Genomic DNA, 15391 nt, shown 5'->3' with positions numbered 1-15391 from the left:
AATAATATCTCTGGTGGGTTGTATGTCCGCTAAGTGGATTCAAATAATGCATAATTCCACTTTTGTAAAATGGTACATTCCAATGCCACTAGCCAATGTGGGGAGGTTCCCAAAATAGATCACCGTTCACGTATTTCACAATAAACTACAATTTGTCATATTTACTTTAGTATATATTTAGGGATTCCAGCACTATGTATTAGCCAAATTAAACAAAATGTGATTATGTTGGTGAATCAAGTAAAGGCACTATAACACACTATTCAGAAGTACTACGGGGTGTTTCACCAATTAATTTGCCTGGGGGGCGGGACTTCCGGGGAGAGAGAGGGAAGTGACGTTTTGATAGAAGGAAAAGCGTTCGAGTATTGCCGGGAAAAGGGGGAGACACACATTTGTAGTTGTGTGGTTGAATTGCATCTTTTACAATAAAGACACGACAAATAAAGAAGTCGTATGAGCCTACATTCCTGGATTATTACATCACATACAATTTTTGCAAGTAATGTATAAAATGGCGAGAATACAATCAGACAGGTGAGCTGTTTTTTGTTATCTGTTCATTATTCACTTATCTCAGCAGATATATCCGTCTAAATCATATCAACAATAAAAAAAACTAATCAAATAAAATATTTTTTCGGGAAGTTATATCTACAGTAGCTATTAATGAACAACACGTACCCTAAAGCAGTGGTTCTCAACCTTTTTTCAGTGATGTACCCCCTGTGAACATTTTTTTAATTCAAGTACCCCCTAATCAGAGCAAAGCATTTTTGGTTGAAAAAAAGAGATAAAGAAGTAAAATACAGCACTATGTCATCAGTTTCTGATGTATTAAATTGTATAACAGTGCAAAATATTGCTCATTTGTAGTGGTCTTTCTTGAACTATTTGGAAAAAAAGATATAAAAATAACTAAAATCTTGTTGAAAAATAAACAAGTGATTCAATTATAAATAAAGATTTCTACACATAGAAGTAATCATCAACTTAATGTGCCCTTTTTGGGGATTGTAATAGAGATCCATCTGGATTCATGAACTTCATTCTAAACATTTCTTCACAAAAAAAAAAAAAAAACCTTTAACATCAATATTTATGGAACATGTCCACAAAAAATCTAGCTGTCAACACTGAATATTGCTTTGTTGCATTTCTTTTCACAGTTCTTTTTGACAGACATGTTAGTGAGAAACCTGAGCTTGTGCTTCACTGAGTTTATGAACATACATTCATATTTTGTTGAAGTATTATTCAATAAATATATTTATAAAGGATTTTGTAATTGTTGCTATTTTTAGAATATTTTAAAAAAATCTCACGTACCCCTTGGCATACCTTCAAGTACCCCCAGGGGTACGCGTACCCCCTTTTGAGAACCGCTGCCCTAAAGGGACAAGCCGTAGGAAAATGGATGAATGGATGGACTATTCTTCCATGGATTCAATTGCGCGCGCATACGTTGAGCATGGAACACTAGCGCCCTCTGCTGCCTCAACGCTTAATTGCTACTGTGGTTATTCGTGCCGGATGGGGGATACTGCAAATGTTAGTATCGATACGATATCAAGTAAACACTGGACCGACCAATATTACCAAAACCAATACTTTAAACGTGATATTTTCTAAAAATTCGGAGTAAATTACTAAATAAAGATTTCAGTAAATCAAAAATATTAACAAGCTTATTTTTGAACAATCAAATCTAATTTAACAATATAGGAGATAGGCTCCAGCACCCCCCGCGACCCCAAAGGGAATAAGCGGTAGAAAATGGATGGATGGATGGACACATATATAAATGATAAATGAAGGGTTACCTGTGACCCGAGTGAGGATAAGCAGTGTAGAAAATTGATTATGGGATGGATATAATGTAGCAATATCAACAAAATAATAATATAATTCCCTTAGTCCAGGGGTGTCAAAATTATTTTCCTTGAGGGCCACATTGCAGTTATGGCTGCCTCAGAGGGTCGCTTTTAACAGTGAATAATATATAAATTTGCCTATGCATTTCATTATTAAATATTTTTTTACGTGCACAGTAAAACATTTCTGTAGATTTTACAGTATAAAACTGGCAACTCGGTCCCCATAATTTTACTGTACATCCATCCATTTTCTATACCGCTTTACCTGTAAAATACACAACGTTTTTACAACACATTACAGTAAATGGAAAAACAGTACCACTTTTTTACAGAAAAAAAACTGTCAGCTTAGTTGCCAGAATTGTACTGTAAAATGTATGGTGGTTTTTACAAGATATTACTGGAAATGGAAAAACAGTACCACTTTTTTTCCCCAATTCTGGCAACTAAGCTGCCATTTTTTTACCATAAAAAAATGTAGTGCCGTTTTTCCATTTACAGTAATAAACAGTAAAAACAACTGTAGATTTTACGGTAAAAAGCTGGCAGCTCATTCAACAGAATTTTACCTGTAAAATAACAGGTAGATTTTTTTATTTATTCATAGTAATATGCTGTAAAAACCACTGTAAATTTTACCGTAAAATCTATTGTCATTTTATCAGTGTCCAATTTGATGGATAACTTGCTTTGAAATTATAAGTCAAGCAGATATTTAAGTATTTATTTTATTCTAACAAAAAACAACGTATAGAACGTATGATAATATATTTATTGCAATATGGGATACTATTAAAGTTTAAAATGTATGCAATTTCATGCAGTACATATATGTTTTCTGTCAAAATGTAAAGAATGACTGCGTTTAGTAAGAAGAGATTAGGTATTTTATTAACGCTGATTATTTCCAGGGATATAAAATGATGTGGCGAGCCAAATCTGGCCCGTGGGCTTTGAGTTTGACACCTGTGCCTTCGTCTTAATTGATGTAAGTAATGTTGATAGTGCATTGAAAAATATATAGTTTTCATCACATATTGGCGTCAATCCAATCATGATGCCATCAGACATGATACACAATTGGTATCGATAATATTGATGTTTAATCATCAGGATCAATAGATACTTGCTGGTAGCAATTTGTGATACCACTGATTTTTTTCCCAAGTAAAATTCAGGCTGATATCGACTATACCAATCGGATACCGATACTTTTTACAAATATACCTAAAGTGTCTGCTGAAATTTAAAAAGTTCTGTATTTTCAAATAATAACCTATCTAAAAATAAACAGTAAAAATGTAAAAAAAAACCGAAGCAACAAATCGTAATGGAATGACAAAAAGCTGAAACTATTAATTAATAATATATACTTAGTCATCTATAACACAAAGTTGTGTCTTTAAATATATATTATATATTTTTTTAGCATTTAAAAAAAAAAAAAAAATCCCCCCATACTTAACTCTTCAGTATGCGGCCTTTGTGGCAAAAGTTTAGTCACCCCTGATGGAAAATATTAGAAGCCCGAGAATGAAATACAAATATACCTAAGATATAAACAAAGTTCAGTTAGTTATAAAAAAATAAAATAATTCTAATAAATGAATTATTTTGATAAAATTACAAAAACATATTAACACTGTTAAATGTTAAAAAAAACATTAACATTTTTGTACAGGCAGAATTTTTGACAGTTTATTCAGTTAAACAACCGTAATGTGTGTGTGAATGGGTGAATGTGGAAATACTGTCAAAGCGCTTTGAGTACCTTGAAGGTAGGAAAGCGCTATACAAGTTTAACCCATTTATCATTTATTATTTTTTTATTTAATTATTACATAGAAAAAAGTAGCGGTAAATGTAAGAAAAAGGCAAAAAAAGAAAGAGAAAAGGCGAAATTGTTTTAACTAATAATTAATAATAATATATACTTAGTCACCTATAGTACAAAGCTGACACAAAGTTCTGTCATTACATATATATATATATATATATATATATATATATATATATATATATATATATATATATATATATATATATATATATATATATATATATATATATATATATATATATATATATATATATATCTGTTTTTAGCATTTAAAAAAAAAGTAACATTTAAAAAGGCCCCCCCATACTTGACTCTTTATATGCGGTCCTCTCGGTGGCAAAAGTTTAGTCACCCCTGATCTAAGATATTAGACGCTCTTAAAATGAAATACAAATATACTTTAAAGTTCAGTTAGTTATTAAAAAATAAAATAGTTCTAAGAAATGAATTATTTTGATAAAATTACAACAACATATGAACACTGTTAATGTGTAACTGAACATTAATATTTTTGTACAGGCAGAATTTTTGACACCGGTCATTCAGTTAAACAACTGTATTATTATTATTTTTTTGTTCAATTATTACATAGAAAAGCGTAAATGTAAGAAAAAAAGCAAAAAATCGGCATGTAATGAGAAAAAGCCAAATTGTTCTGACTAATAATAACATAATGTAAATTATTTGAAATGTATTGGGCAACTCTAACATTTGTAGTGCAACCTTGAGTTTGTTTGAAAAATACATCAAATCTGGGGTTGTTTTTTTTGTTTTTTTTTTGTTTTTTAGACTTCCTTTTTATTGTTATTCAAATTTGAACTTTACAGTACAGATAAGAACGACATTTTGTTGCATTAGCGCGTTGTAGTGCAGGATAAAAGAGCAATAAGGTGCAGATATAAATAATTAGATTACTACAATACAAAGCTGACACAAAGTTCTTCCATTAAATATTTATATATGTTTTTAGCATTTTTTTTAAAATGACAAAATATCCATATGGCCCCGCATACTTTGACTTTTCAGTACGCAGCCCTTAGTGGAAAAAGTTTGGACACCCCTAAAACTAAAGTATCAAAAGTAGAGATGGCCGATAATATCGGCCGATAAATGCTTTAAAATGTAATATCGGAAATTATCGGTATCGTTTTTTGAATTATCGGTATCGTTTTTTTATTTTATTATTTTTTCATTTTATTAAATCAACATAAAAAACACAAGATACACTTACAATTAGTACACCAACCCAAAAAAAACTCCCTCCCCCATTTACACTCATTCACACAAAAGGGTTGTTTCTTTCTGTTATTAATATTCTGGTTCCTACATTATATATCAATATATATCAATACAGTCTGCAAGGGATACAGTCCGTAAGCACACATGATTGTCGCGTGCTGCTGGTCCACTAATAGTACTAACCTTTAACAGTTAATTTTACTCATTTTCATTAATTACTAGTTTCTATGTAACTGTTTTTATATTGTTTTACTTTTTTTTTTATTCAAGAAAATGATTTAAATGTATTTATCTTATTTTATTTTATAATTTAAAAAAAAAAAAGGACTTTATCTTCACCATACCAGGTTGTCCAAATTAGGCATAATAATGTGTTAATTCCACGACTGTATATATCGGTATCGGTTGATATTGGTATCGGTAATTAAGAGTTGGACAATATCGGAATATCGGATATCGGCAAAAAAGCCATTATCGGACATTCCTAGTTTTTAGCTTTTTTTTTTTTTAATGACAACATATCCATATGGCCCCGCATACTTTGACTTTTCAGTACGCAACCCCTAAACTAAAGTATCAAAAGTATCGACATTTTTATTGGAGGATCGATATGAGGAACCGAAAAATCTGGCAATGGCGGTATCGACATTCCCAGTATTGATCCGCACTAGCCAGTCAGTCACACTAGCTCCAGCAGGTGTTTGCAATCTCCTGCAGTCCAGCACTTTTTTGAGCACTCCAGTAGTTTAGGGTCGTGTTAGTGCCAATAACACACAAAGATGAAGTCTTCGGCGTCATTTGACGGTATGACTTTATAACATGTTCATGTACGTACTGGGTGGACTTTATGCTAATTCCAATGCTAATTCCGATGCTAATTCCAATGCTACTTCAAACGCTAATTCCAATGCTAATCCCAATGCTAATTCCGATGCTAATTCCAATGCTAATTCAAACGCTAATCCCAATGCTAATTCCGATGCTAATTCCAATGCTAATTCAAACGCTAATCCCAATGCTAATCCCGATGCTAATTCAGATGCTAATTCCAATGCTATTTGTAAAGTAGCTAGCTAATTATAAAACACATCAGCAGCCACACAGGCTCAGGCTCTTTAATCCCGCTGCTGTGAAACAAAGGCCGCCGGCGTGACGTCGACATCACCTGCGTGGACAGTGCACACCTTTTTTTTTTTATCCCCAATTTTGAACTCGCTGGACCCTACGAGCAACAGACGTCACTCCTGTTGGTCTCCATGCGGATGTGTATGTAGGCGGGGACAAGGAGACCATTTCCCCCCTTTTTACGTGTGTTTTTTTAGTTCCTCACAAGCACAAACATGGCGCAGGCGTTAAACTTTCTGATGAGCAATTCCTGCGGTTTGCAGGACAAGCTGCAGAGTTGGCTGCTTGAGTACAATGTAAGTGCATATTCATAATTGGTTCTAGTTAGCATGCAAATATTACGGCGGAAATGGCGGCAGCTTCACGATATGTCATGTTTACTTGTTGTAGTATGTCGTCACTATTATTGCTAATTCAATTTATTTGGAAAATAAACTGAACACATTGCACTGTTTTAAACCATTTTTACAATCAGAGTTTGGTTACCATGGAGCTAAGTCGCCTTGGTTACAGACCGACGTTTCCAAAGAGCTTTTACTGGTAAAGATGGTTCACCGCTCGTTACTTCCGGGTTACTTCCTGTTCGCACAAACCGTTTTGTTACTTTATTTTACAACGTATGTACAGCATCGTATTTTGCACTCATGAGACAACTGTATGTAAATTATTTGAAATTTATTGGGCAACTCTAACATTTGTAGTGCAACCTTGAGTTTATTTGAAAAATACATCAAATCTGGGTTTTTTATTTTTTACATTTTTTTTAGACTTCCTTTTTATTGTCATTCAAATTTGAACTTTACAGTACAGATAAGAACGACATTTAGTTGCATTCGCTCGTTGTAGTGCAGGATAAAATAACAATAAGGTGCAATCCGGTTTCAGGGCAAATCACTCTACGGAGACAGCCCTCGCAAAAATGACTAATGATCTATTGCTAACGATGGATTCTGATGCGTCATCTATGTTGCTGCTTCTTGATCTTAGCGCCGCTTTCGATACTGTTGATCATAATATTTTATTAGAGCGTATCAAAACGCGTATTGGGATGTCAGACTTAGCCTTGTCTTGGTTTAACTCTTATCTTACTGACAGGATGCAGTGTGTCTCCCATAACAATGTGACCTCGGACTATGTTAAGGTAACGTGCGTAGTTCCCCAGGGTTCGGTTCTTGGCCCTGCACTCTTTAGTATTTACATGCTGCCGCTAGGTGACATCATACGCAAATACGGTGTTAGCTTTCACTGTTATGCTGATGACACCCAACTCTACATGCCCCTAAAGCTGACCAACACGCCGGATTCTAGTCAGCTGGAGGCGTGTCTTAATGAAATTAAACAATTGATGACTTTTTGCAACTCAACGCTAAGAAAACGGAAATGCTGGTTATCGGTCCTGCTCAACACCGACATCTATTTAATAATACCACCTTAACATTTGACAACCAAACAATTAAACAAGGCGACTCGGTAAAGAATCTGGGTATTATCTTCGACCCAACTCTCTCGTTTGAGTCACACATTAAGAGTGTTACTAAAACGGCCTTCTTTCATCTCCGTAATATCGCTAAAATTCGTTCCATTTTGTCCACAAGCGATGCTAAGATCATTATTCATGCGTTCGTTACATCTCGTCTCGATTACTGTAACGTTTTATTTTCGGGCCTCCTAGCATTAATAGATTACAGATGGTACAAAATGTGGCTGCTAGACTTTTGACAAAAACAAGAAAGTTTGATCATATTACGCCTATACTGGCTCACTTGCACTGGCTTCCTGTGCACCTAAGATGCGACTTTAAGGTTTTACTACTTACGTATAAAATACTACACGGTCAAGCTCCTGCCTATCTTGCCGATTGTATTGTACCGTATGTCCCGGCAAGAAATCTGCGTTCAAAGAACTCCGGCTTATTAGTGATTCCCAGAGCCCAAAAAAAGTGCGGGCTATAGAGCGTTTTCTATTCGGGCTCCAATATTATGGAATGCCCTCCCGGTAAAAGTTAGAGATGCTACCTCAGTAGAAGCATTTAAGTCTCATCTTAAAACTCATTTGTATACTCTAGCCTTTAAATAGACTCCCTTTATAGACCAGTTGATCTGCCGTTTCTTTTCTTTTCTTTTCTACTCTGCTCCGGGATGGACCGCTAGCCTGTTCATCGGATGGGGACATCTCTACGCTGCTGACCCGTCTCCGCTCGGGATGGTTCCTGCTGGCCCCACCATGGACTGGACTTTCGCTGATGTGTTGGACTTTCACAATATTATGTCAGACCCACTCGACATCCATTGCTTTCTGTCTCCCCTAGAGGGGGGGGGGGTTACCCACATATGCGGTCCTCTCCAAGGTTTCTCATAGTCATTCACATTGACGTCCCACTGGGGTGAGTTTTCCTTGCCCGTATGTGGGCTCTGTACCGAGGATGTCGTTGTGGCTTGTACAGCCCTTTGAGACACTTGTGATTTAGGGCTATATAAATAAACATTGATTGATTGATTGATTGAGATATAAATAATTACATTACTGTAAATGTATTGCACTTTTGCATATGCATCCACGTTTGGCCCACAGTTTGGCTTTTATTGGCGGCGGGTCTCTCCCTTAGAGATAGGGTGAGAAGCTCTGCCATCCCGGAGGAGCTCAAAGTAAAGCCGCTGCTCCTCCACATCGAGAGGAGCCAGATGAGGTGGTTTGGGCATCTGCTCAGGATGCCACCCAAACGCCTCCCAAGGGAGGTGTTTAGGGCACGTCCGACCGGCAGGAGGCCACGGGGAAGACCCAGGACACGTTGGGAAGATTATGTCTCCCAGCTGGCCTGGGAACGCCTCGGGATCCCCCAGGAGGAGCTGGACGAAGTGGCTGGGGAGAGGGAAGTCTGGTCTTCTCTGCTTAGGCTGCTGCCCCTGCGACCTGACCTCGGATAAGCGGAAGAAAATGGATGGATGGATGGCATACTGCATGTAGTGTTCAGAACTTTTAGTTTGTGTACATAGTTTTCGCCAGCCATATATTGAAAACAAATGTATTAATGCACATATGTTAAAAGGGAAATTTCAATGTTGATCAATCAATCAATCAATCAATGTTTATTTATATAGCCCTAAATCACAAGTGTCTCAAAGGGCTGTACAAGCCACAACGACATCCTCGGTATAGAGCCCACATACGGGCAAGGAAAACTCACCCCAGTGGGACGTCAATGTGAATGACTATGAGAAACCTTGGAGAGGACCGCATATGTGGGTAACCCCCCCCACCCCCCTCTAGGGGAGACCGAAAGCAATGGATGTCGAGTGGGTCTGACATAATATTGTGAAGGTCCAACACATCAGCGAAAGTCCAGTCCATGGTGGGGCCAGCAGGAACCATCCCGAGCGGAGACGGGTCAGCAGCGTAGAGGTGTCCCCATCCGATGGACAGGCTAGCGGTCCACCCCGGGTTGGGAGCAGAGTAGAAAAGAAAAGAAAAGAAACGGCAGATCAACTGGTCTAAAAAGGGAGTCTATTTAAAGGCTAGAGTATACAAATGAGTTTTAAGATGAGACTTAAATGCTTCTACTGAGGTAGCATCTCTAACTTTTACCGGGAGGGCATTCCATAGTATTGGAGCCCGAATAGAAAACGCTCTATAGCGCGCAGACTTTTTTGGGGGTCTGGGAATCACTAATAAGCCGGATGATGATGTGCATTTATAAAAAATAAGCCGGATGATGATGTGCATTTATAAAAAAAATATATCGAAGGTTATGGTAAATCTTTATTTCAACTATTTTCCAAAAATACGCATCGCAGCTATGTAGTGTATTTAATCCTATTACTCATCCATCCATCCATTTCCTACTGCTTGCCGCTTTTGGGGTTGCGGGGGGTGCTGGAGCCTATCTCAGCTGAATTCGGGCGGAAGGCGGGGTACACCCTGGACAAGTCGCCACCTCAATCGAACATTATAATCGATAAACTAGGAAAATAAGAAGCTGCAGCCCTTTTTGTTGTGTCAAACAAAAACAAAAAAAACAACACAACACAACACAGTTATTTACATTTGCAAACTACAATAATAACACTTTTAAATTACTGATGTCCATCACCGTTATGGCAGGTGAGTGTATGGCAGGCTGCCATTCTGAAATGAAGTGATAAGTTTCTCCATATTCCAAGTCAGTTCCATGAATCTAGGTTGCAAACACGATGCAGAACTGTGGTTAATGTTACATGAAATTCCACAAGATTCCAATTGATAGTTTTGGTATATTCCAGAATTATGCTTTACAGTAAATTCCATGCATGACTATTTTGCATATTTTATAGAAATATTATTACTGTGAACCTCAAACCCATTACATTTGTTTTTCGTCAACAATTACGAATAAAATAGTCTTCTATAAAACAGATTACATTTGAAGTAATATAACCTTTTAAATTATGGAAATGGGTGTGAAAACACAACATTTTTCAGAATGCTCAAAATGGAAGGAATGTGTGTTTAATTTGAGTGTTAAGTTATTTTGAATTGAACTCTACCTCCTGTTATTCCAATTTAAATTTAACATGTGAGGTGGAGCCTGTTAAATTAAAATGTCTCTTCAAATTGATTTAATTAAAATTTCTAAATTTTGAATTTCTCCCAAGCCTGGTGTCGGCAGAGGTGAAGGCGATCATACAATACCAGCTTTATTTATGAAGCGCTTAACAAGAACATTTGAAAACAAAGTACTGCACATCAGAGGTCAACACAAATAAACACGTGCTGTGTGTTTTGTGGTCCTCAAGATGATTTCCTGTGACGAGAACATGAACAGGTGTTGTGAGACGATCGAGTTCACGGCCAAAATCCAAGGAGAGCTCTTTTCCATCCTGAACTCAATAGCTGCTGAAGGTAAACATTCTCACATGTGTGAAGCTGCTTTTTAAGTGCATAAGAAAGTTTATTTTAAACATGACCTACGACTAGGGATGTAACAATATTAAAAAGTCATATTACGGTTATTATCCACATTGTGGAATGTGCTCAAAAAGTACATATACACACATGGACATTTTTAACTAAAATAGACATACTGTTAAAAAAAAGCCATTATTTTGCTTGGTTTGTATTTCTTATGCTTCACTGATAGTGTTTTATATGTTTTAATAGGTAAGCGTTTATGGTTTCTAAAAATTGGTTTATACTGCAGCACTACAGTGTGTAACAAATAAAATCTATTATTTATCTATTATTATTTATTGTCCTCTGTTCAGCGGTCCTTCAACGCACCATAAAAACATCTCCATTTCGTCATTTCTTCAAGTATATAACGATCACTCTGTAAAAAGAGAGCACAGCTTGTAGGTTCAATGTGAAAAATTGAATATCTTAGTTGCTCATACAGAAATGTGTTTGTATAAGTTTAGATTGGAGTATGTCATTTCGTAATGGGTAAAGACAAAAATGTCTCTTTTTATGTTAGCATTTAAGCTAGCGAGCTGGGGCCCGTCAGTCCATGGGTTTATCAAAGTGCAGTTATCAATCACATTTTTTCGATCATTTTAATTTAAAACAGTAATACTAACCGTCAGGCGTTTTACCGCGGTTATGATTACTACCGTTTGTCGTTACGTCCCTACCTGTGAATAACTTTAACCTGTGAATATGGCATACATTCTCCTATCTCAGGTAAACACACAGATGGAGTGTCCGCCATCAAAACACGCTTGCTGCCATGCCTGGGAAATTGTTTCTCAACATTAAGGTCGCCTGTCGCCAGCATTGACGCCACTTCAAGTCTCTCGCAGGTGACCTCACTTCTTATATACAGTAGATCCCTTCTTTCCGTAGGCGTTACGTTCCCGAAACCACCGCCAATGGCAAATGAAACGCCCGCAATTGAGATGCACACAAAAACGTCTATTTTTGACATTTTAATAAAGCCTAGGTTGTGCTAATCAGGCAAACACCTGACTTCTCTGATTTCAGATTGATTGATTGAAACTTTTATTAGTAGATTGCACAGTACAGTACATATTCCGTACAATTGACCACTAAATGGTAACACCCGAATAAGTTTTTCAGCTTGTTTAAGTCGGGGTCCACGTAAATCAATTCATGGTGATCAACATTTGCAATAAAAGGGTAAGTGTAGGCCTGGTCCTATAACAAATTTTGCTTGATAATATATTGACCTACAATATTGTCATTCTTTTTATGAGAGTAAATTAACCATTGATGTAATGATAATAATAATAATGCATGTATGTATTTTTTAATGCAATAAACTTCAATTTCTTATATATTTTAAAATTGTATGTGGAATGAAAACGTTTAAATCTCCAAGTTAAGTAAAACAAACAAAGAAAAATAAAATATATTTTGTCTGTCAGCAAAATTTGGCACTCGAGTTCAATCACAACCAAAAGCAATACAATATGTTAAGAGGGTTGGGGGGGCCTGAAATATACACAACTAAAACAATAAATAAAATAGCTAAATAAAGTATTGATAAATAAAGTAGCACTTAAATTTTGAACATGTAGGCAGAAATAGAGTTACTTAAGTGAAAATCAAGTTAGGACTTTAAACAAAACTGCAGAGTAACAATATAAACACCTAAGTATAAGCAGATGTATTAACAGGTCATGTGCAAAAAAACCTTAGTCTGGCAGAGTCAGCATAAGGAACAGCGACATGACAAGACAAATATCTGTCAAACATTTGCAGCGTTTTTCGAAATGCTAGTTTTATAACAGTGTTAAATGACAGCATGTCTTTGGCAATGTATTTAACCACACTTTCTGTGAGCGCACGCCATTTTGAACTGTTTTGTTCACACTGACCTGACTGGTTCACCAAAAGTGAAGTGAGTGTAGACTGTCGAGTGTTGTGTTTCATATGGGCTTGCATATTTGTTGTATTGGCGCACATCCGGCAAACTTACTCCTTAGTGTTGTTAAGCTAATCTTGTTCCAAAGGTTTAAACTGAAATATTCGGACACTTGTGCGGTGGAATATGTTTTTTTGGTCATTTTGTTCATGTTAGCTGCTACATGCTAACTAGGTCCTCCCGAATGTTGGACAAATGAAAGCATGTTTTTGATCAAAAATCCGCAAATTTGTGGGGTTGCGAATGCTTAATATGCAGGGATCCACTGTGTGGCAACTAGGATGTTCCAGACCAGATAATCCTGTTCTGCAGTCTTAATTGTTATTGTTTGATTGTGCGTATCCTCAATCAGGAATTGGCGGAAAAGGACCGGAAGATCCTGGAGCTGGCCAGCTGCAACAAGTGGTTGGAGTCGCAGCTGTGTGCCACTCAGAGGCAGCTGGACTTGGTCAAGGCAGAGTGAGTCTGTGGCGCAAAAGACACACAGCAGTAAATAAACGTATGTTTCAGTAAACATGGAAGACAAAAGTCTATGCCAGGGCTGTCCAGAGTGCGACACGCAGCTTATTTTTTAATGGCCCGCGGTACAATTTCCCTTGTGGATCAATAAAGTTTGTCAAAGTACATACTAAAAATACTATTACTTGAGAAAAACAAAACTTGGAATAAAAAAGCAAACCGGTGTAATATATAATAGTGGCTTATTACTATACTGCTTTACATAACCGCACCTTTCATTGTTTGTAGTGTATATTTAAGTTGTATTTACTTATAATTTATTTTATTTTTCAGTCGCCCCATTCTATTGCTGTGTTTATCACTTTTGTATTGTTGATATTATCTATTACATTTTATTTATTATTTCTTCTTTTTTTTGTGCCCTTGAGTGTTTGTTATTCTTTCCTTTTATAATTGAGCTACTATGTCAAACTATTTTCTTTGGGATCAATAACATTTGTCTATCAAGACAAAGTTTAAAGGGGACCTATTATGCAAAACAAGTTTTCTTCTCTATTGCTGCCTGTTTTTGTGTATTTGGGATCTGCACAAGTCCTGAAAATGTGAAGTCAAACCGTGTAGGCATTGCTGAGATATTTATAAAACAATCTTGCCTTGCTTCATACTTAAACGAGCCGTTTGAAATTGGCCCAATTTTATCGTTTTTTGCAGGTATGACATCAGCGGATATCTCCATATATCAGAATCAGAATCAGCTTTATGGTAGACATTTAGCTGAAGAGCTTTGCACTGTAGTCAATACGCCCATTTTTTCTCTGTGTTCTTGTTGTGGGGCAGACTGGCTTGTGCATCCACATGCATCCTCCACTGTTGCCATTTCTGTTAAAGTAGCATATAGTTCTAACTTATATCTGTCAGTATAGACACGCTAAAAACTACAAGATGGCTGACAGGAAGAAGACGCTGTCGAAGTGGAGGCACGTTCTGAAGAGACGGTCAGAAAGCGGCTTGAAAATGCTCTAATACATAATATATGCAACATTATGACCAAGGAACCACCATTACATGTTATGTAGACCACAAGGAAGGGTTTTACATGTAGGAAAAAAAATCATATGATCCCTTTTAAATGTTGAGAAACATCTGTTTTGATAATGAAAACTATTAAAATGGTGTCCACATCCTTTTCTTTTTTTTTCAGTTTGCGGTTTCAGTAAAAAATATTTTGGACAACCCTGGTGTAGCCCTTGTTGAAAATTTTCCATGAAGAATAGAAAAAAAGGGTCACATCAATTTTTTTTTTAACGTCCATTGTCCCACAAGTTTAAAAATAAGTGAACCCCAAGAAAGCGGTTGATGCCACCTGCAGCTTTTATCTATTGAAGAACTTTCTTACCTTGTTTTACTCACTAGGCTGGATGATGCTCATCGGGACCTGGACAAGGCAAAGAGCAAAACGGTGACCACCATGCTGGCTACTGAGGATGAACTACTGAAGCTGAAAGAGGAGTAACTGAACTACACACAAACACTTCACACACACACTTGACGATATTCACGTATGAAATTAATATCATCCATGTTTGTTTGTCAGTTTGAGATTCGCACGCTCCCAGATAGACCTTTATAAGAATAAGCAGGTACCCTATCATGATTACGACCGGCAGGCCTCCATGTTGAGGAATGAGGTGTCCTACCTAAACAACAACAGGTACCTCTGAACGACAACCTGAAGCTACAATCTACAGTACATGCAACAAGTTCTTCTTTGTCCTAGGTTGATGAGAAACAGTACTATTAACGCCTTATCCAGCCACCGGCGCTCCTCCAGCCCCCTCAGGTTCGAGGTGGTCCCCCGAGCCCAGCTCACTAGCTCTAGCTCCTCCCGTCTGCTGCGCGTGGTGTCGCGCTTCAACGATTTGTATGCTGCGGAACGCAAGGAGGCGGAGTCACAGCTTCAGAATTACATCAGCAACTCTGACACAGTCCAGAGGA

At 36.9% G+C, this 15391-nt stretch overlaps 1 protein-coding gene across 2 annotated transcripts in view; it reads left to right on the top strand.

Moving 5' to 3' along the window:
• Positions 1-6000: 6000 nt before the first annotated feature.
• spata18 (spermatogenesis associated 18) overlaps positions 6001-15391 on the top strand; it is a 17760-nt gene continuing 8369 nt past the window's right edge. The window contains exons 1-7 of one of the 2 annotated variants that reach the window (XM_062039430.1): positions 6001-6377; positions 10851-10956; positions 11734-11852; positions 13290-13396; positions 14810-14905; positions 14991-15107; positions 15174-15391. The exon at positions 15174-15391 is cut by the window's right edge and continues 20 nt beyond it. In XM_062039430.1, coding sequence (XP_061895414.1) covers positions 6297-6377; positions 10851-10956; positions 11734-11852; positions 13290-13396; positions 14810-14905; positions 14991-15107; positions 15174-15391 — 844 coding nt within the window. In that variant the 5' untranslated portion in view covers positions 6001-6296. The remainder of the gene's footprint in view (positions 6378-10850; positions 10957-11733; positions 11853-13289; positions 13397-14809; positions 14906-14990; positions 15108-15173) is intronic. The other variant, XM_062039429.1, reaches the window with a different exon arrangement.

Source organism: Entelurus aequoreus, linkage group LG27 (assembly GCF_033978785.1).
Source record: "Entelurus aequoreus isolate RoL-2023_Sb linkage group LG27, RoL_Eaeq_v1.1, whole genome shotgun sequence".
Taxonomy (NCBI): Eukaryota; Metazoa; Chordata; class Actinopteri; order Syngnathiformes; family Syngnathidae; genus Entelurus; species Entelurus aequoreus.
Note: the sequence above shows the minus strand (reverse complement) of the source record. Positions and strands in the feature narration are given on the sequence as shown.